Source organism: Quercus lobata, chromosome 3 (assembly GCF_001633185.2).
Source record: "Quercus lobata isolate SW786 chromosome 3, ValleyOak3.0 Primary Assembly, whole genome shotgun sequence".
In the NCBI taxonomy this organism is placed as follows: domain Eukaryota; kingdom Viridiplantae; phylum Streptophyta; class Magnoliopsida; order Fagales; family Fagaceae; genus Quercus; species Quercus lobata.
Window position 1 is genome coordinate 58,683,771 of NC_044906.1, and position 23,621 is coordinate 58,707,391.

A 23,621-nucleotide genomic window follows, 5' to 3' on the forward strand; every position below is an offset into this window, starting at 1 on the left:
ATCACGCATGACTAAGAAAAATAAGGGCACATTTATGAAATAAAAAAAAGAGGAATTATGAGGACACAGTCACACCACCAAGTCCAAATGGATGTAATTATATTAAATCCAATAAGTTTAACAATGAATAATACATATGGGTCTTCCTACTTTCTAGTTTCTACTAAATAGGTCAACCCGGATATTACATATTGACTTCTTTATAAACTTACAACGTGATAGTTTAAAATGTCATCCTTTATTTGTGTCAACCACTTCTATCATCTTTCATCTTTTCTTAGTTCCCTTTTCCTTTTCTTAGGTTGTGCTTTGAACTATTATTCTTATTTATACAAGTTCACCATGAGGATATATTTTTTAACCCAAAGGAAGGGTAAAAAAAAAAAAATCAGAATCACATTTGAGGTCTTGTTTGAACAACGTATACTTTCCCATCTCTAATAACACCTTCAATGTCTTGTGGATACCCGTACAGCTCCTCAATTGCACTACCTGCACGAGCAATGCCAGAAAGGACCGAGTGGCGAAAGTTTCCATCAATGATGAGTGGGTCAGATGAGTAGTCAAGCACAACTTTGTCTTCCTCATCCATCGGCACACTACGGAAAAAGTAAGCCTCATTATATTAGCAAAAAAAAAAAAATCAAAATTTTCATGGGACTAATATGAAATGCATACATTAAGAATTTAGCAATATGATCTGTTGGAATATTCATGTGAAAATGGTGTGATTGGTTAAATGGTCAAGTCCCACATCGAGTAGTAGGTAATGGTTAATGGTTAGAAGTTGGATGAATGATAGTATTATAATATTAGCAATACTACATGAATTCGAATTACCAATCTTGGTACATATCTTTCTATTTTGAAGAAGGTACGCATCATTTTTACTCAATCTTACTCTTTACAAATCTATATTTACCCAAGTTGTTCTTATTAAATCAATAATATATATATGGGCACTGCATGTAATGATAAGCCAGTGATAATGTCTCATCTGGCCATGGAACTCATCTGTATCAGTGTTGAGAAGTTAAAAGATTTCACCTGTCATAAAGGCCGGCACCAGCATAACCTTCTAGATCTTCACCATTGGAATCAGATCGGAAAATAATAGACCGTCTTATAAAGAGGCCAATGGGTTTGCTGGGGTAGCCCAACACCTGGAAAATGTCAAATTTGTGTGAATAGTGGCAAGTTCAACAAAGACGTGCATGTTCTCTACAACAGTAGAAGCTTATTCAAACATATTTTATTAGTTTATTACAGAATTAATGTGCCAATCGTCAACATAGCAATAGGAATTGGTTATTTCCCATCATGCACATCTACATAACACCCTCTGGTGAGAATCGAGGGAAGATGAGTTACCAGGGGAGAGTTCAGATCATTTTTCTTGCTGATAAAACTTAAAGCACGACCAGGATATGCTCCTACTAGTGTTTCTCCAAGTCCCTTTACAACCTGTACCAGGAACGAGATGCAAATCAACATGTCTAATTAATCCAGCAGAGAAAAATGGTAAAGGCATTATTACAATACCTCTGCATATATCTCTGATGAGTCTCCTGAAGATGGATTAGTTGTGTGAATTACAAATGCATAATCAGCATTTATAATCTCCTGAACAAGGACAGCCATGCAGAGATAATCGTGATCTAATTTTACTTTTCTTGTGCTGAAATATGCTCTTTCATTCCACTTTGAAGCCCAGACCTGGATTGTAACAGATCAAGGCATATCCTATATATCAGAATTTTTTTAATGGAAATAATTGATAACTGAAATTTAAATGTAGGAGAGCAGTGTGATGATTGCAAGATACAGTTACAACTTCCTCATTGCACAATAATTTTTACATAGAAAAGTCAGGGGAGATATCTGACATTACAAGCAAACTGTTTATGCATCCAACATAAATATATACTAATCAGCTAGGTAGAATTAAAAACATAGATTTTTGTGAGGTACTCCTGCAAATTCTGACCATGCAATAGAAGATAAGATCATATTCACTCTCTCAGAATGAGAATATCTACGAACAGCAAGGTGGATGGATATAAGGAGGATACAAGGAGTGTCTAAATCAGAGAGCACTGAAGAGCATCAAAAATCAATGATTAAAGATCAATGTCCTAGATGCCTCATGAAAAAATTTCAAGACATTAAAGTGATGATATTAATACCACTATTACTAGGGCTAGTGGAACAAAATTATTTGATCCCTATTTTTATCCAAATAGAAGATTTTACGAAAGAAAAGTAAGAAATTGATTACAATCAATGAAGCATAAATATCAGGAATACCTATTTTTATCAAAATAGAAGATTTTATAAAATAAAAGCAATAAATTTATTAGAATCAATTAAGCATAAATATCAGGTTATATGATATACTTGAGCGGAGAAAAAGCAGTCTTACCTTCTTTATAGCCATCCATGCCTGCCTCCATCGCTGTTCACCTTCATCACCAGGCCAAGGCATTCCTGAACCTTGCATCTTAGTTTTCAGCTCCTGAACCTGCAATTAAGTCTTGCAATAAGCTATTAAACTAGGTTATTCTGCCATAAGGCCCTAGCAGAATTATATTCAATGGAAAACATGCAATACCTAGCCTGTCTTAAGGAATGGTTAAGTTCAGCCAATGATGGAATAAGTTTAACAATTTCCTTATTAGTTTTAGAATCCTACATCAATTAAAAAAATAATATGGAGACATATAAGTATATGGTGAAGATATAAAGCTCAACTCTAAAAGCCCTAAAATCATTTAAAGTATGCCCTTTGGCTATGTTGAGACCTACTTTCTTCCATGTTTGGCTCCAAACATATTTAGAGTCTGCCATGTGCAATGTGGTTAAGTCATATGCATTGCACATAACAAGAACACATGCCATTTTCTTATTGGGGGTTGGAACTTTAGAGCCAAACTTTGTCCTTAATTATTATTGTTATCAATGACTCATATATTAGTCTCATTAATACTCTTATTAAATATCTCCTTATGATCAATGATTCCACTTGGCTCATTTAATGAACCCATTATCTCTTTGATAAATCAGTTTTTAGTTATCAATGAAGTACATGACAAATGCTATATATTCAATAATTTGTAAATTTAATTATGGTAGCTATGTGTAATTAATTTGTAATTAATATTAAGTGTTAATTTTAGTTCAAAACTTTAATTAAAATAGCTATATACCCATTTAATATAATTTATTAAACTAACGTTTTCAAACAAATTATTTACTCTAAAATGGTGTCTAAAAATTATTTGGGTATTGATATTTTCTCATTTGCAATAATTACTTGTAAACATATAAGGTCTAACACTCTAACCTATGGTGTGTGTGTGTATTATAAAAAGGGATTATTCTATGGTGTGTGGGGGGGGGGGGGGGGGGGGACTGTTGATGAAACTACAAATGGACCCAATTCATGCTATTGACCTTTCAAATGGAACTTCCACCCCTATTAAGTATGAGATGGTGGTTAAAGGTTAAGGTTTGAATCCCCTTAAGTGGGTAAGTATTTACCTAGGGAAAAAACAACAAAACAATACAAAACAAATGTACCCATAGCATATTACTTCAAAAATTTGAAGATACTGCCCTGATACCATAAATGTTTCATATATGGTTGTGGGTGAAAAAAAAAGAAATAAATATGTGCCACATTCTGTCATCATAGCAAACTTTATGGGTTCCCTAGTGTCTAATAATGAACTTGTCAGAAAGAAAGAGGAAGATTGTGGACTATGTTATTAACAAGCATGAAACATAAAGCTCTACCAGAAAAAAAGAACATACCAATTGGGGTGGTGCTGCCAGCTGTAAAACTGTCTCGCGAATCTCTCGGAGTGCACTGAACTCTCCTTGTCCCAACTTCTTCTTGAGAATCTTTAACTTCTCAGCAACTGCCTGTAATGTGTGGATGTGAGAGAGAGAGAGATTCCGTCAAACTAGAGAATGGTCTTATAGTATAGTCATGATAAACAACAGATCCAAACTAGCACCAGCTGAACATAATATTTGGCAGCAGGTGCAATTAGAGCCCAGAGAATGAAATTTGTTAGGATAACTACAGATTATTCACTCAAAACTGGTTTTAACCTTCAAGGGTTCTCCTAAAAATGCTGCTTTCAAGTAATTGGCCTAAGCCACCTTAAATTGTCTTGATGCAGCCATGTAATTTCTTTTGTTGCTATTTCACAATTTCATCCATTCAAGATTTATTTTATGGGGTCAATATGTGAAGTCCAATTCAAGCAATTTAAAGGTCTAGTTGTATCTTTTATAGGATTAAAATAATTTTTGATTCACCATCCAAAAGTAATCTAATTCAGGTTTTTATTTTACAAGGTACCATTAATTTTGTAATCAAGGACAAATCTGTAATTCTGCATCTTCTTCTGTGAATTAAGGGTATCTTCATAATTGAGTTGAGTCTTTACAAGCCTCTTCCCTTCCCCAATCAAGTTCTAAAAACCCCACATATTTTCCATACCAAAAAACTACCAAAATTCAAACTTTTCCAACTTGGACACATTCAAAAAACCCTTACTTTTTCTTCTAGAATTCTAAACTCTAAATCCACAAATTCTCCTAACCTAAACCCACCACAAGCGCACACAGACAAGTTTTCCCTAAATTAATCCTGTTGGTCCAAATCCCCCTTAGGAAAAGATAATAATTTTCACTTGATTCCACATCTAAAATATCCTGTTCAATTTACAGTGTTTTAATCTCGTTCATAGTAATTAATCTCTTGTTCAATTTACAGAGTTTTAAAGCCCACCCAAAGACATAATTTTTGTTCACGTGTTCTGTTCACATAACCCCTATACATCAAGAGATTTATCTTTTCCTTCTAAACAATCTGAAATCAAATATTTTTCCTCCCCTAATCAAATTCTAAAAACCCCAGGTATTTTCCCTACCAAATAGCCATCAAATCTCAAAACTTTCAAACTCTAATTCATGTTACAAACCCAACACCACCACCCCCCGCAACACTTAAAAAGAAAAAAAATCCTAAATCCTAAACCCTAAATCCACAAATTCTTTTAACACTAAGCCCACCTCAAGCACACATAGGTTGTTCCAAAATCTGTCCTATCGTTCAAAGCAACTACGAGAAAAGATAAAAATGTTCCCTTGATTCCACATGTAAAATTAATCTCTTGTTCACTTTACAATGTTACTGTTTTAAAGCTTACCACAAAAGTTGGGTATCACTAAAACATGATGACAATGAAGATTTTACCAAAGCAATTCTCCTATGTTTATTATAAATTACTGATTGTCACAAAAATTTAAGTTGTTAGAAAATAATGAATTTAATCATTTAATCTAACACACTGCCTTCATGTGTGGGCCTAACATGTGGAAATTTGTTTAAATGGGAGATAAAGTTTGAACAGGACTTCCTGTTTTGATACCATAATAAATTACCGGTCATCCCACAAGGTTAAACTATTAAAAAATAGTAAATTTAATCATCTAATCTAAGAGAGAGATATAACAAAGAAAAGCCTAATTAATTTTGAAAGTTAGATTGTTCACAGTGAAGAGATGTTAGAGGACTGTAGCTACACAATTCATTATGGGGAAAAAAAGTATGAAGGAATTTTTGATATGAGGAAAACCTGATTTGAATTATCTGAAAGAACCTTCTCAAATACTCCAAATGGTAGGGCAACTGATGTAGGAATTCCAACCCACGATGGCACTTTCCCTTTTAAATAAGAGATATTACGTGATTTGGCTCCAACCTATGAAAATCACAATTTCAAGCAATTCATGCAAACTTAATGCCAGAGAATTAAGACAATTGAAATACATTATTTTGCCCAATCCTATCAATACTAAAATATAAAGAGAAATGAGGAAAAAAATAAAAAAGAAAAGAAATTCTAGGACAGGACATAAACTAAAGTTAAATTCAAAGGGCTAACCATGTCACTCGTGAACTCCTCAGATGATATTGCGTATCTACCATTAAATTTCTTTCTAACCAAAGTTAAAGATGGTGAAGAACCATCTTTCAAGTTAGTTGAACTTGCATCTGCTAGCTCACCTTCCTTTAGCTCACTAAATGAGAAACAAAAAGGGTAATAGAGATTATATTTCAGTGATGTTCATTCATGCAACATTAGAAGAGAGATACATCATGCATAGAAATAATGGAATTCGCTAAGTTCATTGATAGTTCATATGCCATTTCATCATGCATATAATGGAACATACAACCAACATATTTTAAAATTAAGCTAAACAAATGGGAATTACCTATAAATTACATCGGCAGATGTAGGTTTTAGGCTCAATAACTTCCCTTTCTTAGCTTGGAGGTCAGACAATATACTAGGATCAAAGCATGTGGCAAAGCATATCTGCAAAACAATTGTCAGCTATTTTAATAAACACTTACCTATAAACTCACAAAGAGGAAAAATATGATTCAAAGGATAACTACCTTGCCATTTCTTGCTCGCACAGATACATGAGACAGGACATCAGGCATATCAGGAGTCAGCACAGCCACCACACCATCTGGAATTTCTTCCTCTCCTCTTACACTTTTTGCCACTAAAATTGTAGGCTGCCCATAAGATTTATTCTGAACAGCAAGCAACTCATCCACAACATCAACATATCCAACAACTTCAACTGGGCTGATAACTTGCCAGCTGTGTCAGACCAACCAAAGTTGCATTAGGAGGTTATCTTAAAGCATTTAATCAGTGAATGATGCTATGTGGTCCAATTTTCAAGCTTCATTATTTTCAATTACCTAAAATAAAAATCACATCTCAATCCATTTTATAAATTATACATATATTCAAGTTAATAACTGTAACATGAGGTTTCAACAGGATTTATTTGATTAAATGGACAGTTCAATCAACCTTCCGAGGTTAGCAGTCTTTCGAAGAACAGGATCAAGTCGATTAAGAAGTGTGGATAAAGAGGCAGCAGATCCAGCACGGATAATTTCTTCAGTAAATATGTTCACCTGTGAGATGTAAATATGAGGACAGAAACAAGGCAAGCATATGGTGTTTGTTATTTGGATTTTTAAGATAACTTGTAACATACAGCCCATTGGTCCACTCCAAGCCGTGACCCAAGGTACTCTGCTGACGGTTGCAAAACTTGCAGGTACCACTCTGCCTTGTTTGCTAGTGCGAGACGGGTTCTGTCAAGGACTGATTTTGCATATAATGCCCAGTGATCATCCCTACTCTTGGACATGTTTAGGGCATGATTCCATCCCTTCAAAAGAAATGGTAGAAATATTATATTGTAATGAAAAAAACTGTCTTCTATAAAAGCATGTGTTGTTTATCATCTTAAAATTCTCGTTTAGAAATAGGCACAAAGCAACAATGGCACTGCAATATTTAGTCATTGCCTATAAAATTCAACTCCTTCATATTTCAAGAAAATGCAGTGTTGGATAACTCCCTTGATCTTTACTCTATGCTTCTCAATAACAATTTTTCAGAACAATTTGTTTCCAAAGCAAGAATTTGAAAACTTGTTCTATAATGTGTAAACACTCAGATATGGTCTACAATTACCCCCAAAAAAAAAAAAAAAAAAAATCTAATTAATTTTATGTGTAATACCTTCAAGCAGTAGATGAGATCCTCATTATTGTCCCATGAAAGTGCAAGATTTTCGAGAACTAGAGCAATGAAGTGAATAATTTTCTGCGTGATGCATAAATTGGCTGGTCAAAAACATATAGTATGATATTACAATCATTCACGACTGTAGACAGAACTGACACACTAAGGCATCAAACATGAAGCACAAAACAACTGATATTGCCAACAGGATTTACCTCTGGTGGAGCATTATTTAACTCCTCATATCCCCTTTCAATAGCTGTCCTAACAGTAGAATCAAGGGCTATGTCCAAAAACAAAAGGTCCTTCAGACGATCCTTAGACTTAAAGAGCAGTGGCCGGAGCTCCTGACGAGCCTCTAGCAAACCCTTTATCACAAAACCAAAAAAATATAGAAAGGCAACATTAGAGTATAAAGACCAACAGAAAAAAGTGATCTCAAGCATCAAAATTTCACAAACCTCAAGAAGGGCTTCAACATTCTTATCTTCAACATGCTCAAGGACAAACTGAAGCAGGTCCTGTTTAAGGAGATGAACCAAAATGCAACTAGTTTTATAATTTGTCACATACAGGTGACACCATAGTCGATAATAATATTAAAGAAAAAAAGGTTTGACAGTTCAAAATGAAAGTTGAAAACTTTACTGGAAATCCAGATGGCAAGCCAGATATAGGATTTATGTGCACTCCAACCATGAAGCCTTGACCCTGAGGAAATCAAAAGTTTTGTCAAAGCTAAGAAAGGGACACCAGATTGGGAATCTCCAGCCAGTTACAGACAATACCTCAGATTTGTAACCCATACAATTTGTAATAGCAGACTCAAGATCTGCACCCGAATGAACTGCCTGCATATAAATCATGATTAGAACAAAATTGTGAAATATGGTTACACAGCATATGGGGCAGGCAATGGACTCAAAGGTATGCCACATAAATTATCATTTATAAGTTAGTTCCGCTGCAATTCATAAATTCTACTACAATCCTTCATTTTTTGAAACAAGTATCAAGAACAAAAGAAAGCATACTTGGCATAACATGCACAAAACAAAAATTCTTTGCAAATATTATTGAATATAAACCAGGTGCAATTTCCATGTCTTGCAAAAAGACATTTATAAAAAATAAAAACATAGACCTTAATTAAGAAAGGTTTATGAGCCAACCTTCAAAGTTCTCATGTAGTTTCTCAAATCACGCAGAAGTCCATCCCTCTGATCTCTCCTGAATGATGGTTCAGAATGAATGCCACGATCATAGCTTAGAAGGCGTTCTTTTGTTATTCCATTGTCATTCAAACTTTTCCAGTAAACACCCATATCAAAGTCACTTTCAATATGATCAATTAGTGCCTAGAGGGACAGCATTAGGATTAGAGAATTCAGAAAACGCATACCAAATGAAAAAAATCCATACAGATAACAACTTCAATACCTGACAGATTACAACATCATCAGGGCTAGTGTTATTATGTAACTTTTGATGCCATTCTTCCATCATTCCACCCTTGCAATCATTGTGTCTCTGAAAATCAACATTTTGTTATTCATATTGTTCCAAGTTCCAACCATTCACTTACAAGAGAAAGGAAATAAATAGGGCACAAAAAGAGAGAAAAGCAAATAGCAAATAGCAAAAGCAAATCACAATCAACCTGGAGGACCAGGATTTCATCCCGAATTCGCTGTCCCACATCACCTTCACCTCCACGTCCAACAGTAGACATAATCATCCGCAGAACCTCGCGATACTGTGGATGACTTGAATAAATATTCTGGAGTAAGTCTGTAAGTCTATCCTGTGCTCTACTGATCTCACTGCACCAATAGAAGAGAAATTATAATCTTAAAGGATGATAATCTATGCTCACAGAACATCAAAGATTGACAACTGGTTCATTAAAAGAAGTGAATGAAATTAGCAAAATTACAAACAAAAGTGAGATCAGATGTGAAAGCAGATATGGGCAGCATAAACTCAGCATGAAGATAATGATCCAATTTGATGAGCCATATGTGAAGACATACACCTCTAAGGTCCAGAAAGCCATAGAAAACATTGACCAATTGGGTGTTTGGTAATGCTATTTGAACAATAGTATTCGTTATTTAAACAACATAACACGTATTTCCACAACACTTTTTCACCCACACGTATTTCTACAACACTTAAACAACGTTACTAGAATAACATTACCAAACGGGCCTAAATGCTTATCATATGAGTAATACCGTGGCTTCACATTGTAATTTTTATTCCATATGAGTTGCCTTGTAGCCATAAACCTCATCCACACCAAAATTCCTGCAAGACCCAATTCACCAGCATTTTTGGCTTGATCTGTTAAGTCTGCTGCAATATTAAATCTGAGAGAAAGAACATATGAGTCATCAGTATATGAACAACTGAATCTGAAAATTCTTGGTGACAAAGATATGAGTTAGAATACTATATCATCAACAATATTTAATAAGATATTCTCTTTTATCTCTCCAAAGGATCTGTTAAAAGCATCCAGCGCTAGCTCTAACAAAACTAAAAGTGAAGTTTTTAGCAATGAACAATCAGAAAAGGGACTCCAAAAATTATGTTTATAGCTGAGTCAATTTGTTTTTGGAAAACATAAATGCACATTAATAAAATACAGAAGATATGATTTTTTTTTTTTTTTTTTTTTTTTTTTTTTTTTTTTTTTTTTTTTTTTTGTGGGTGTGTTGGGGGGAGTTGGAGTTGGAGCTTCAATCAGCATGATACAAAAGTCTAAATCTACCGCTAGAAACTCTAAGCATACTTCAACGAAAATAATAGCAAAATGAATTTACTTAAGATCATAAAAGAGCACCTTGCCTCCAGCAGTAAAGGCAAAAGCAGAAGCCGAAAACTGAAATGATGACATATATGGAAATCTGTCAGAGATTACTAACCGGTGCATAAAGGACTTCTGGGCCTCACTTTCCATCTCTGCTATTTTATCCAGCAAAGACTTGGCAGTGCCTTTGCCATCACCATAATCCTTTAATGGGAAAAGTCCAGTCATTAAATCTGGAAAGGTAATCTAATCTAAAGCAGAATGCAAAAAACGACCAAAAACAAATCTGGATAAGCCAATCATAAAAGATACTCCTTGCAATATGAAACAGAGAACAACCTTTTGGACTGGCTTGGGTCCAACACTGAATTCAATATAGAAGTCTGAGCCCTTGTTCTTTATCCAATTTCCACCAGAGACAAGGACAAACGGCATCCCTTTGTAATTTTCATCTTCAATCTCAATTTCTATGGATTGGACCTGATAATATATTGGGATTACGTAGATGTTGTCTACAGATCTTTTAAAAGTTGGACTTTAAAGATTCAATATGTAAGGTGTACAGGATTAAATCAATCATCTCTTAGCATACCTCATGAAGGGGATTGGCAGAAGAACTATTAGTAAGTTGTGTTTCAATGGCCTTGCTTAGAGAAACTGAACCAGGGGGTAATGCTGTTGGAGGTGGTACCTAAAAGATGGAAACATATTTTATCTTTGTAAGGCACATAAACTTGCCATTAGAAATTCAATAGAAACCATTATTATCATTTTGAATATCCACAACTTCTTGCAGACCAAGTTTGTGATCAACACATTCGAAATATTACCAACCACTCTCCAGCACTTTGCTTAGATAAGGCCCAGTGAAGGGTAACAGGTTCTTTGAAATCTGTAGCCAGATGCACCTTTGTCTTGCCCTCAGTCTTGGTTACAAGTACCTTAATAATATGCAAAGAAGATAAAAATTAGAATAATCCCTACAATTCCAGCAGAAAGAGATGTGAGGATGAAAATAACATCAGCAGCACATCTTTGTCTTACCAGAAGTTCCTTATCAGCAAGCTTGTAGATTTTCTTGTTCAGAACACGACCGCCATCCTGTTCTTCCTTTGTCTTAGCAAAATTTTCCACTACTGTCAAGGCTTTTGGTTGGTTAGAGTCAGGTTCCTTTACAGACTCAGCCACATATTTAGTGATAAGCTGCGTGAAATCCCTTTTCTTGCGCTGAATCTTCCCAGGAGTAAAATACTTTTTGTGATGCAATTGCTTTGCAACCTTAGTTTGTATCTCTCCTTTGGCGATTTTCTTTCGTATCTCATCAAGAGAGGCACCTTTTTCTAGCTCAAATTGCAACTCTTTTCTTGCTTCCTCAAATTCTCTCTGTTCATTAGAACATTATACCAATCAAGATCAAGTACAAGCAACAGCAAGGGATGCACTCATTAAAGATAGAAAGAAGTAGATGAGAAATCTATTAGCATCCACTAGCTATAATAGAAAGCTCTTTAAAATGAACAAAAAAAAAAAACCCAAAGAACCAATTAGCCTAATGATATTTGAAATTTACAAGTTGTTGGTCTTGGGAATAGTTAGGTTTCCCTGCTTTCTCCCATCGTATAAAAGCTTGTATTTGTACAAGATCATCAGGTATTTTCTTTGTTTCAGAAATAGGTGGCTCCCTCACTACACTACTATCATTCATTTTCATCAACCTTGCTCGGAGATCTTGTATGGAAGCACCCCTGGCTACTTCCTCCAATAACTCAGCTCGAGCTGCTTCATATTCCACCTGTTAAAAAGTGCAAAATTTTGTTATGAGCAGACAAAACAAAAGACCCTGACATATCAAGGCACCGAGTTTTTATGATATGGTGTCCTACATAAAGAGCTTTTGCTGGACTTTTGGGGGGCATTTATAGTAAATTGTTACTTATATAATAAGAGAAGGACTCTAGGAAGTTGCAGAGATGTTTATCATATTCCCTCATCTGGAAATGGTCACTAAAACTTCTATAAATGCTACCTCAATGAAGACATGGAAAGAAAGGAATGTTCAAGAAGAAATTTACATTATGTAAAAGCTGCACTTTTCTAGTTCTTATTTCTCCATCCACAAATAAATTCCTACTTTGCTCTAATCATTGTTTCACTAGAAGCTAAAATAAGGCAAATAGGTACTGGGTAAGATTCAATTCTCATGCCAGTTTGGGGCATCCAATAGAGTTAGATACATTAGCTAAATACGCATAACGTGAATAAGTATTAGGTATCCAAGACTAAATTTCTCCCTGGTAGAGAAAATTTGGTGGAGGATGTTGATGAGGTAAAGGAGGCATTGAGAATGATGAAAGTGAGAAAAGTCGTGGAATGGCTGAAATTCCCATTGAGGTTTGGAAGTTCTTGGGCAACATGGGTGTATGCTGGTTGACAAACCTATTCAATAAGATCTTAAGTGCTAACAAAATGCCTAGTGAGTGGAAAACATGTACTCTAATACCTATGCACAAGAACAATGGAGATATTCAAAATCATACAAATTACCGTGGAATTGAACTTATGAGTTATGAGCCACACTATGAAACTTTGGGCGAGAGTGATTGAACATAAGTTAAGACATGAAACAGTAATATTAGATAATCCATTTGATTTATGCTAAGAAGGTCTACCATAGAAGCTATTTTTTTACTTTGATGTCTAATAGAAACTATTGAGAGGCTTGTAAAGATCTTCATGAAGTTTTCATTGACCTACAAAAAGAAATTTTAGGGTCCCTAAAGAGATTATGTGGCAAGTTTTGTAGAGCATATGAAGCTGATTAAGGATATGTAAGACAAAGTTGTAACTAGTGTGAGAATAAGTGAAAGCATCACAAGTAAATTTCCCATCACTATATTTTTGTATCAAGAATCAACATTACATCCATATCTCTTTGAACTAGTGATGGATGAACTCACTAAATTGAAACAAGAGTAAGTCTTTTGGGTGTATGCTTTTTGCAGATGATATAGTTTTAGTGAATGAAACTAGATGTGGAATTAAAGTTAGGTTAGAAATGCGGTGAGATGCTTTAGATTCTAAAGGCTTTTGGTTAGGCAAGACTAAAACAGAGTACATGAAATATAAGTTTAGTAAAAGTAGACAAAGATGAATGGTCTCTTTTTCTTATTTCTAACAAATTTTTTTCATTACTAATCAAAAAAAGAAAAGAAAAAAAGTAGACAAAGATGAATGGACTGTTATTGTTGTTGTTGATGATGAGGGCTCTTATCCAAAACATAAATTTTGTAATATATTTAGTGTATCTTCTACTAGAATAAAGAAAATCTAAATAAAATTACCAATCATTAAAACCTTTATGCAAATATTTAACAATGAAGATGAAAAATACTGAATGCAGAATCAAAAGTTAAACTAGATACCAACTGTACTCTATTCAAGAAGGTGGCCAGGAGGGGAGAGAGAGAGAGAGAGAGAGAGAGAAGAATAGTTGTTGAAACAGTGTGCTATTGATTATTGTTACATGTGGCTTGAATGATTCTGTGTAGTTACACCAATAAGCTAATCACAGAATCATACCCCTGGAAAGCTAGTCACTCCCAGACGACTAAGTAATTTATTTGATTTGAATTAACTCTGCATACAAAACTTTGAACAACTTACTGACTTTGTTGGCCATGCTTAGTTCTTTAACACCCATACACTCAATTTTTGGGTTTTGCACACCATCATTTAGAGAATAAGGGATTCTCATGGTGTGCTAGTGGCAGGAGAGGGTTTTTAGGTGTTTTTGGGATTTGGATTTTTAGAGAGTTTAGTACCACAATTGTAACCTCCATATCTTTCTAGTGAGACTTCTTCCTCGGCGCCACCCGTTGATATAGGCCCGAGGTTGAACCACCAGCCTCACATAAAGTTTGTGTACTGTTCCGTGTGTAATTGATTATCTATATTCTGTTTCTATTTCACATAAACCTATTCTAATAAATTAAACTCACAAAAAATTGGTAAGATAGATTCCACTATGTCAACAATTATTCATGTTGAAGTCACAGAATTAAAGCAGCACTTTCACTTGCCTTCTCTTGCTCTGGAGTATACATTTGTTTACCCTTTCTTTCCCACCTCAAAAAAGCTTGAATTTGAACAAGATCTTCAGGAACCGAAACATCTGGATTTAATTTCTCTCCCTTATGTATTTCGACATGAAAGTTCTGACCATCATTTTTAAACCTGAGGAAAGAAAAATTCACAAGGAAAAAAGCACATAAATTTTAACTATCTTATTTTAAAGTTGCTAAACAAAGCACAAATAAAAATAATGAAAGCTCACCATTTATTATGGGCTTCATCAAATATAAGAAACTCTATGGCTTGTATTCCAGGATCATTAATTTCTATTTTAAGGAAGGAATTTGAGCCAGACTGTAGAAAAAACAATAAATTAATTAATTAAACTATATTTAAACTAGCCAAAAGAGTACCAATGTTCAGTCATATGATAGAATTCTATGACGAAATTTGCTGCTGCTGCTCTCAGGAACTTACTTTCACAAAAGGAGTTCTAAGGGCTCTGTTCTTATATAACTTTGTTCCATCTGGGTGATGAGAAGGAAGTACCCATTTTCTAAAAGTAGGAAAAAAAGGACATAAGGAAAGAAGTCTCAAATCTAAGTCGTATTTGATCCATATGGGAACTTGAGATGAAAACAATAAGTTCAAATTACAGTTGAACTTACTCCTTTCTATCATGTATAAGACCCCAGTGAAGAAGCAAAGAGTCACTACTATATGAAACTTGAATATCTACTTGTGTGGCAGCCCCTGGAGCAGGAGTGCTAACACCAACCTGCTCAGTTAAAAGAGTGAAGCCTGTTAGTATGACTTTCTCCTGCATCATATAGATACCTTGTATCAACTCAGCAAAAGCTTTTCCAAGTATCTGGGGTCAGCTTCATACCTGCAATTCTATATTTCCTTCAAGGTTGAATTTTCCTGCAAGCTGCGATGAAGGAAAAAGCAAAAGTTGGTAGACATAATTACATGTCCAAAACAAAAATTTTCAAATACATACAGAAAAATTATTCATTTATCAATTCCATTTGTCTAATACTGAGTATTATTTGGGTAATGCTTGGATCAAAGTTTGACTCAGCCTTGTTTGCATATTTTAAATATGCAATAAACAAGCCATATACAAAGAGATTAGAAGCATAACTTTTGACACTAGTGGGTTACTAAAATAAGAAAATGGAAAATCAAAATTATTTAGAATTTAGAAGAACTAGTAAGCCCCATTTATGAAGAACTATGTTTAAGATGAGATTTTTTTTTTCTTTTTTTCTTTTTTTTTGTGGTAGTGGTGATTTGGGTGGGAGTTTTTTTTTTTGGGGGGGGGGGGGGGCGCGGTTGAGCACTAGGGCTAATACATATATCCATGGACTCAAAACATATCTCAATCTTAACATTTCACTATGAAGCTAACGAGGACTATAAATATACACTAGGATTATAATACTTAAAAAAAAAAAAAATTAAAAAGCATCATTAATTTCCTAACTTGTATGCCCAAATATAGGTATCTGAAACTCATGAGATAGCTGGATAACGTCTTTAACTATCTGTCTTCCTCTCCAACATGAGCGAGTGGCTTCTTCAAAATACGATCAGCAGCACTGGAGTCATTAGCCATAGACGCAGTTCATCTCTTCAAGTTCTTTGCTTCCAGCAATCTATTACTGAGTTAACGATCCAAAAGTTCATGGATTGCCACTAAAAGATAATCCCCAGCCCAAGTAAAGGTAAATGAGACCGTACCTTGTAAACCCTGGTCTCTAAACACAACCCCTCAACCCCCTCTCATTCCAAACATACACACATCAATATTATGTAAAACCCAAGTGCCCAAAGGAGGGGAGGCATTAAGAACCTAATGTTAAGGGATATCAATGTCAAATCCATTAATTATTAGTCAAGGTTGACTGCATCATCCCAATCCAAGTTCATTATAGCTCTTCGGGGGTTTACACTATAGATGTATGCCTTTAAAGCCGAACCACGTTAACCTCTTATATTCTTTCTCTCTCGTCTTCTCTTTACTTCTGGATATTTTCTTATTCTAACATTATATCAGAGCTACGCCTCGTCTTTTCTAAAACCTGAAAGTATAAAACCAACATTGCTATTCCAGCTGCCATAATTCTCAGTTCGTAGCACATTCGTCCAACCCCACCACACCAAAAAGCTTCTTCTAACGACATGCGAAAATAAAGTAATTTTCCAGTTTATTGATTTTTCACAAGGTTATTCTAATGAATCAAATACCATACTCTATCAAAATCTACTTCAAGGCAAGCAAATTTACATACCGGGTCTTCCTACACATTCAACATCTTAAAACAGAAAGGATAAGCAACCACTTTCAGCAAGTGAATGATTACCTCAGAAGCTGGATCCATGGCTAATACAGCACGGGGAACAACTGTGACAGGACACCGTGTTCCTGATGCTAACTTCGACTTCTGCACACTCAGATTGTTCCCGAAAAATTTCCTGGATAGTGGTGATTTCCTTGAATGCGCTGCTGATTGGTTCCCACACACAGCTTGGAACAAAGTGTTTGCAGGAATGCCAGAAGAATTGAGTTTTCTTTGAGGTTCCAGAAGTGGGGGACGAAGCAAACTCTGCTGGAGTATATTATGGCCTAAGGTATTACTCATATTCGTTGATACACTCCTTAGTTCTGAAGAAAAGAAATCCAAGAATCAGACTACAGCAAGAAACAAAATTTTCACAAATAAGGAGCAAATTATGCAAAGCTGAAGCTGAAGTACTCATACGAATGGATCAGACAATCCCATTAGTTTTTCTAATATCATGAATATTAATTTGAAAATTCACCTATTCTAAGCTCTAATTCTCTGTTTGGTTACTAAGAAAAACAGTGGAAAACAAAAGCAAAGAAAATCAAAATATCATTCCCATGCAAATTATTCGTATTACGTTCAGTTGAATCAGAGCCATAGGTTTTCTCTAATCCAAATGCAAAATCCAATTCTTTTTTTATTTTGATTTCGTTCTACATTTTTTCAGTAACCAAACGGAGCATGAATGAAAAATAAAAACCATAAAAAATAGTAACAATTTGAACATTCTATTTCTACTCAATAATTTTCCACAGAGAAATCCTAGAATTCTAGAAAAAAAGTGAGAGTAAGAAACAATAAATTCAAAAAAAAAAAAAAGAAAGAAAAAAAGTGAGCAGAGCTGAAGCTTAAGTACTGTTACAGTCAGTTACACATTCTAAACAAGATACGAATGGATCAGGCAATCTCTTTAATTTTTTTAATATCATGAATATAAATTTGAAAATTTACCTATTCTGAGCTCTAATTCTCTGTTCGGTTACTATGAAAAGCAGAGAAAATCAAACTATCATTCTCACGAAAATTATTCGTATTATACTCAGTTGAATCAGAGCCATAAGTTTTCTCTAATCCGAATGCAAAAATCCAACTCTTTTTTCTTTTCATTTCTTTCTACATTTTCTCAGTAACCAAACGGAGCATGAATGAAAAACAAAAACCGTCAAAAATAGTAACAATTTGAACATTTTTCTTTCTACTCGATAATCTTCCACATAGAAACGCTAGAATTCTTGAAAACAAGTTCAAACTCGATCAAGATTATGACAAAATCAGTATCCAGAAATTGATCAAACTTCTTTGAAAAGCAACACAGATTGAGTTTCCAAACGTACCTTGGAACTCGATTTGAAGCTCTCCGAATTGTAGAGAATATAGGATTAGATCTTAGAATCAAAGAAAATTGCGTAGCTCTAGAGAGAGCTCGAAGTATTGGCGCTTTTTATTTCTCTCACTCACTCACTCACTCACTCGGTCTCGGTGGCTCTGCCTCTGAGATGAAGAAGATCTTTTAAAATGAAATGATATGAAGAGCAGAATTACATAGAGTGACATGGCGCTACATCAACTAAGCGTGGACGCGTGGCGCGGTTTCATTGGGCCACGTAGACGGAAAAGTTCGGGAATTGGAGCTTGTCACGTGCGAGCGAGAGACGGTGGGAAAAAGAAAGCATGGGCTGGGCGAGCGAAAGAAGCCGTGGGGTCCGTGAAAAGAGAAGACCTTTGATATTAAAAAATTGTGGTTGTTAATTGGCCATGGGCTTTATGTGAATTTTCAGTATTACCCCTATGTCTTTGATATTTGTAGGATTTTTTATTTTTTACTTTTTACATTTTAAGTTTTAACGCGTACGTGTGAAATTGAATTTTAAAACTCTAATTCAATCATAAATTTTTTTACAAATTGAGATAATTTGAACCACTTCTTTTTCTCTTTTCTTGTTTCTCCGATATTCTATATATTTTTTTTCTCATTTTTCCGCCCCCTTTTTGCTACATATTTTATGGGACCAGCTCTAAAAAGACATAGAAACAAAGAATGTTAACATCTTAATTCTTAACATCAATTGACAATTGCTCTCAACTGAGCAATCAATAGTTCTAAGTTCATTCAAAGTCCTCACTCCTCACGCATTACATATTCAAAATTCAAGCTCAACTAAGTAATTAATTCTCAATTCCTTCTCAAAAAAACTAAGTAATCATTTTTTCTACAATTAGAAAAAAAAAATAATAATCAATTACGGCAAGTTTGTCATAGGTTCACAAATTAATAGTGAGTTTGACAACCAAGTTTTTCGGTAGTTTATTTGTTAAAACGTGGGGCAAAAATAAATAAATTTGTTTGCTTTTTAAAAAAAAACTGATTTATTTTTTTAATAAAGTGTGAGACAAAAAAGCATATTTAAGCAAAAAAAACTATCTAAGAAAAAGTTTTGAAAAAAACTATTATTACAACACTAGTGTTTAGAAGTGACATTTAAAATACTGAATTTCATTTTTTTCATGTATGATTTTGAAAAGGTGATGCACATGATGTGGAGCTCGGTATTGTAAAATGAATTTCATTTTGCAAATAAAATTAAAAAGATATGATTTTACAGCATTGTATTAGTTTTCTCTTCCTTTCTCACATCATTTTCAATTTAAATCATATTACATAATTACAGAATCTAATTTTTTTTTTTAGAGATAGTTTTAGCATATGTCACCCGCTCTTGATGATTGTTTTTTATCATTAGACTAAGACATCAATATATTTTTGATATAGAAATCTCATATTTCTTATTCGACTTACCAGTTGAATTAAGGCTGCGTTTGATTCGACTTCAAACGAATTCCGGAAATCAATTTCCGGAAAATGGAGCGTTTGGCTGTGACGGAAAACGTTATTTTCCGGAAATTGAATTCCGGTTGACCGAAATTTTCAGCCTTGACCACGGAAAATGAATTCTGTCTTTGTTTTCACTTCAAATGACTTCCGGAAAAAGAGAGAGAGAGAGAGAGAGAGAGAGAAAAGAGAGAGCCCAGTTCAGTGAGAGCCCAGATCAGAGAGAGAGAGGGACGATCGCGCCGACGAGCGGCGCGATCGACGATCGCGCCGCTCGTCCGACGATCGCACCGCGCCGACGAGCGGCGCGGTGCACGATCGCGATCGTCGATCGAGCGACGATCGCGATCGTCGATCGAGCGACGATCGCGATCGACGAGCACAGACGAGCGCGCTCGTCTCTCGTCGATCGACGATCGCGATCGACGAGCGCGCTCGTCCCTCGTCGATCGACGAGAGCGATCGACGAGCGCGTTCGTCGATCGCGATCGTCGATCGACGATCGCGATCGTTCGTCGATCGCGCTCGTCGATCGATCGCGATCGTCGATCGACGAGCGCCGCTCGTCGGACGCTCGTCGCTCGTCGGACGCTCGTCGGACGAGCGTTTCGCCGGATTTGATGTATTTTCTGGGTTGTGGCTTGTGTGTTTTCTGGGTTTGTGTTTTCCTCCTTCTTTTCCAAACACTAGAAAATATTTTCCGGAAAATTTTTTGAAATACAACCAAACACACAAAAATATTTTCCTTTTTCGGAAATTAACATTTCCGGAAAATATGTATTTTCCAGAAAACGTTTTACGGCAACCAAACACAGCCTAATTCGAACTCGCAGCAGAATTTATAACTTGAATGGCTAATTGGCTATGGATGCCCGGTTTCACAAGTGCTAGATATATAACAATCTTAGCTTTAAGGGAATATTTCATGGGACAGTGTGAATCTCATATATTAGGAAAGGGAAGTAACATAAGACCGTCCTATTATATAATTTTCCAGAGCCAAACAACTAGCATCAATGTCATTTGCCCATTTCTGTAAATACATTGTTTTCTATCAGATTTTTGCGTGAATTTGCTGTATCAGATTTTTTTTTTTTTTTTTGCTGAATTTGCTGTATCAGATTTAGATGCATTTCCATTGTACTCATTGATGGATCCAAGGTGCAATAGATTTTTGCTAAATCTAATCATTTTATAATAAGGGAGGTCGGTCATAAATATCTTTTTTTTTTTTTTGGTATCGGTCATAAATATCTTCCTATCCTGATCTCTAACTCTCTCTCTCTCTCTCTCTCTCTCTCTCTATATATATATATATATATATTTTTTTTTTTTTTCATTCACTTTTATTCGTTTATAAAGAAAAATATATAAAGAGTATTTGTTCCTTCAGACTTATTTTCATCCAAAATATATCACTTTTTAGATACACACATTCAAGATTCAGTTTTATTTTGATTACACAATAAATTAAATAAGCTATAGAAAATAAATTCATCTAACGCAGACTAACAAAGTTGATTGAAATAATAATAAATCTATAGCTCGGACAAATAGCCCTGGAATTATTTAGAAAATGCATGTACACCCATGTCAGTCCAAGGATAACGAAAGGGATCGTTGAAAATCTACAACCGTTCAAAAGGTCTCACGAGTTATAAAACAAATTTAAGTCGATGAAAGAAACAAAAGGGACTACGTACGAGTAGTGTCTGGCCACATGAAAATGCACACAAAATTTCGCTTACCCAATTACCACGCAAGCAATACTTTATCGCTTTTGGCCTGGCTGGTAGTCTTTTTCTTCCAACAATATATAGCATGTGGAATTTGAGTATCGTCTAGATTTTTCTCCTGGACAATTTTTCATGGATTATCTTAGCCATTAGATGATAGATCATAAGCATCATCAAAGCCTATTTTGGGGCTTTTGGGGGTCGCATCAGATTGTGAGAGACAGCTCACATGCATAGAAAAGAAGGCGACAAAATAGATATGAAGAATGAAAGTCGTTCACACAAAAAACACTGATTTCAGTTGTGTCCCGTATACATAGTGTGTTCCTATCATCAAAAAATAATAAAAAAATTAAAGTTGTCTTGTGTGAACTGTGAAAGCCATTTTATTCCAAGTTAATTCAGCTGCTTTGAGAAACTTTGCCACCCAGTCATTCAGTTTCTTTTTCTTTTTCTTTTTCCTCTTTTTCTTCTTTTAATTTGTTTATTTTCTTTTCTTGCTTTGATTCTTTTCTTTGGAATAGTTGGTAAGCACGAAAATAGGTTCGTCGGTAAACTTTTCTTTAAAGTAGGCCGCACCTTAGCTACTAATTTGCTTAAATCATTGAGCAAATAGTACGACGCAAGAGGTTATTTTCTGAGTGTGTGTTATATACAAGAGCATGTATTGAGTCTCATATTAGATCTGTACGTATTTATTCAATTTGGACCATGATCGAGTCTTAAACATTGTTTCAGCGATAGAAAAATGATGAGCCTTAGTTGTAGTTTGATTAATTTGTTTGAATATAATACAGATGTTACTATTGTTTTCTTCAAATTGTAATAATTCTTTTAGATATAGTGCAAAAATGATGTGACTAACGTTTATCTCAATTTTTGATTGTACGAAGCTTGTCAAACTCTATCTTAAAATTGAAATTATGAAAAAAAGGGAGAAAATATAACAGAAGAAAAGGACATCATGGAGGCAACAAAAGCAACTTCTAACATCCAAGTTCAAGAAGAACTAATTTAATCCAAAACTAATTCCCAAAATGAAATAAAAAAACATTAGGCCAAAATATATTATTGGTCCCTAAAGTTTGCAAAGCAAATGTTTTTTGTCATTTTTTTTGTTTACAAGATAGAAATTCTACTCTAGTCTAATCTAAATGTATATGTATGTGAAACCCCCTCCTAAAGACTTAAATCTCGACCCTTATCTCCTACACCCTACAAATACTTATACTTATAGAGTAACCATTGCGTTAAGAGTGCGCAGTGGTTCATTCTTGTTTAAAGTGAGTGCTATTAGTTTTTCCATTAAATGCAATTAATCTAAATACTTACGTAAGTTCCTAACATAACAAATGACATGGCAATTTTTAATTAAAAACTTACACTGCTTGTTTGTTGTAAATGTTTTGTCTATCCAAGTAAATTGTAATAAAAGTTTGATCTCACTTTAGTAGTACGTGGAATAGCATTGTTATCTCTTCTGAAGAGATAGTGTGAAAGAAACAGTTAAAAAACCAAGTGGAAAGTGAACTTATAATGTCTAGGTAGAAGCAGGGACGACAAACTAAAAACTACAAAATAAAAAATAAATATAGACTGAAAGCCTAAATTACAATTCTCAAATTTTTACCCTAACGTCACTCTTCCTCCACTTAACCTCATCAACGCCTCCAACTTTTATCACTGCTGCTGCTGTTCTGCTCCTTCTATTGCTACTGTTGCTCCTCCTCAGATCCGGACGGTTGTTGCTGCTACTCCTCCTCAGATCCTTTGCTATATTGCTCTGCCTTAGCCGATTGGCCCTCTCCCCTTTGCCCTCTAAGTTTTTTTTTTTTTTTTTTTTTTTTTTTTTTAATTTTTAATTTTTAATTTTAATTTTTATTATTATTTTTTTTTATGAACTGTAGTGTTTGACTGTTGTGTTTGTGGCTTTTTAACTGGTGTGTTGTGTCTCTCAACTACTTTATAATTGTGGCTTTTGTGTGGACCGGTTTCAGTGTTTGTAAATTGTAACTTTTTTTTTTTTTTTGGTTTTACTTTTGTCTGTAAAGAAATAAAGGGGGACCACTAGGACAAGGTTGTGACTAGTTTTGTGAATCTACGAGACTACTGTTTGGTAAGTCATTAGTGACTTTTTTTTTAGACCAATTGACCTTTTTTTTTGGGTAGAATATG

At 34.8% G+C, this 23,621-nt stretch overlaps 1 protein-coding gene across 1 annotated transcript; it reads right to left on the reverse strand.

Moving 5' to 3' along the window:
• Window positions 1–79: 79 nt before the first annotated feature.
• Window positions 80–18,405, reverse strand: LOC115982502 (alpha-glucan water dikinase, chloroplastic). Its single transcript, XM_031105113.1, has 34 exons — window positions 18,215–18,405; window positions 16,896–17,197; window positions 15,416–15,457; window positions 15,195–15,304; window positions 15,004–15,082; window positions 14,789–14,880; window positions 14,535–14,688; window positions 12,026–12,247; window positions 11,500–11,838; window positions 11,286–11,396; window positions 11,048–11,146; window positions 10,795–10,935; window positions 10,571–10,659; window positions 9,878–10,012; window positions 9,301–9,463; window positions 9,081–9,170; window positions 8,813–8,998; window positions 8,429–8,491; window positions 8,289–8,351; window positions 8,102–8,161; window positions 7,856–8,008; window positions 7,638–7,721; window positions 7,105–7,281; window positions 6,915–7,021; window positions 6,482–6,695; window positions 6,295–6,398; window positions 5,961–6,096; window positions 5,652–5,777; window positions 3,814–3,924; window positions 2,423–2,521; window positions 1,543–1,716; window positions 1,372–1,464; window positions 1,048–1,163; window positions 80–599 (listed from the first exon to the last, which is right to left on the reverse strand). Exons 2-34 carry the CDS (start codon window positions 17,172–17,174, stop codon window positions 395–397), a joined length of 4,416 nt encoding a protein of 1,471 aa, XP_030960973.1. The 5' UTR covers window positions 17,175–17,197; window positions 18,215–18,405; the 3' UTR covers window positions 80–394.
• Between the last annotated feature and the right edge of the window lie 5,216 nt (window positions 18,406–23,621).

Excerpts from the sequence above, each read along its gene's own strand:
- LOC115982502 (XM_031105113.1), bottom strand. The coding sequence starts at position 17,174 with ATGAGTAATACCTTAGGCCATAATATACTCCAGCAGAGTTTGCTTCGT. Across the intron at positions 7,722-7,855 it reads TAAATAATGCTCCACCAGAG|AAAATTATTCACTTCATTGC; the intron begins GTAAATCCTGTT and ends TGCATCACGCAG. Across the intron at positions 1,717-2,422 it reads CATGGATGGCTATAAAGAAG|GTCTGGGCTTCAAAGTGGAA; the intron begins GTAAGACTGCTT and ends GTTACAATCCAG.